Source organism: Chiloscyllium plagiosum, chromosome 27 (genome assembly GCF_004010195.1).
Source record: "Chiloscyllium plagiosum isolate BGI_BamShark_2017 chromosome 27, ASM401019v2, whole genome shotgun sequence".
In the NCBI taxonomy this organism is placed as follows: Eukaryota; Metazoa; Chordata; class Chondrichthyes; order Orectolobiformes; family Hemiscylliidae; genus Chiloscyllium; species Chiloscyllium plagiosum.
In genome coordinates this window covers 46,397,614-46,399,048 of record NC_057736.1, presented here as the reverse complement: position 1 = coordinate 46,399,048, position 1,435 = coordinate 46,397,614, and the positions used below count along the sequence as shown (strand labels likewise).

Genomic DNA, 1,435 nt, shown 5'->3' with positions numbered 1-1,435 from the left:
CCTCTGTCTTCTACCTTTGAGCCAGTTCTGTATCCAAATGGCTAGTTCTCCCTGTATTCCATGAGGTCTAACCTTGCTAACCAGTCTCCCATGGGGAACCTTGTTGAATGCCTTACTGAAGTCCATATAGATTCAGTTCGGGAGCCCTGGCTGACAGATATAAACAGGAGTGTGCGAGGCGCCATTCACTCAGAGCTGACTGTGAGGAAGCTGGCTCAGTGTCCATATGTAAATAAAGGGTGACCTGGTGATGGGATCACAGCTTCTGAACAGATTTCAAAAACTTTCCTGGCTTTAAAGTGCTTTGGAATCTACTGTAGCTGTGAACGGTGATACAGAAGTGCAAGATGTTCTCTTTCAACAACTCTTTCAATGACAGAGCATAAATGAACCCTGGAATCTTACTGCCCTCTGTGGGCTGCATTATCATTGTTCCGAAGTATATTCTGACTGCTGTGTACAGCCTGTAGTTTATGTATGACAATCCAGTTGCAAAGTTAAAAATCACACAACGTCAGGTTATAGTCCAACAGGTTTATTTGGAAGCACTAGCTTTCAGAGCACTGCCTCTTCATCAGGTGGTTGTGGGTGTTGGTGGCACTCCGAAAGCTAGTGCTTCCAAATAAACCTGTTGGACTGTAACCTGGTGTTGTGTGATTTTTAACTTTGCCCACCCTGGTCCAACACTGGCTCCTCCAAATCAATCCCATTGCAGACATACCTGCACTATCAGAGACTGGCAAGTAAAGGCACACCACAAACATCGAGAGAAAGCAGGTCTTCATCCTGTGTCCGATCTGTAAATAAATGAATGATGAGTAAGAGATTCCATTTCATTCAACATGGTCATAGATCCATTTAAAATGAGAACTGCTGCCCAATAGCATACCCCTGTATCCTGTACTCACTACAATCCTGCAGCAGAATCTTCTGGTCCTCAGATTAAACAGTCATCTGCCTTCACAGTTTGCTCTAATTTATACTCTGCTGAGCTCAGTGCCAGCCTCATGCAATGAAAGAAATAAGGAGGCGGTGCTAATAATGCTGTCAATCCAAATCCTCACACAAGTTTACAATGATCATTCAGCCCATCTGTTTAAAGGATGATCAATTTTAGTTTTGCCACCTAACGGTTCCTGTAATGAGTAGGGGTCTTTCCCCACCCCCACTCTGTCTGGCTGCCTGTGTTGACGTCTCTTTCCTGATCTCAGTTGAAACATTTCTCTCTTACTAATTACAGTCTGTCCTCAGACCAACAGAATTCTCAAAGTCTGGAACTCCAGAGCTGGCTGGGGCAGGTATTCGAGAGCTGGTGTGTGGACAAGAACATCAGAGTTTTAAAGTGAACACTGGATTGGCTTTTAGTCTGTAAGGTTTAATAGACAAACTTACAGAGTCATAGAGTCATAGAGATGTACAGCATGGAAACAGACCC

The 1,435-nt window shown here is 44.0% G+C and overlaps 1 protein-coding gene across 2 annotated transcripts in view; it reads right to left on the bottom strand.

Moving 5' to 3' along the window:
- Positions 1-997, bottom strand: part of LOC122563755 (C-reactive protein-like) — a 6,972-nt gene extending 5,975 nt beyond the window's left edge. The window contains exons 1-2 of one of the 2 annotated variants that reach the window (XM_043717950.1): positions 909-997; positions 722-797 (exon numbers count right to left, since the gene is read on the bottom strand). In XM_043717950.1, coding sequence (XP_043573885.1) covers positions 722-785 — 64 coding nt within the window. In that variant the 5' untranslated portion in view covers positions 786-797; positions 909-997. Of the gene's footprint in view, positions 1-721; positions 798-889 lie in introns of both variants that reach the window. The other variant, XM_043717951.1, reaches the window with a different exon arrangement.
- Positions 998-1,435: the final 438 nt, after the last annotated feature.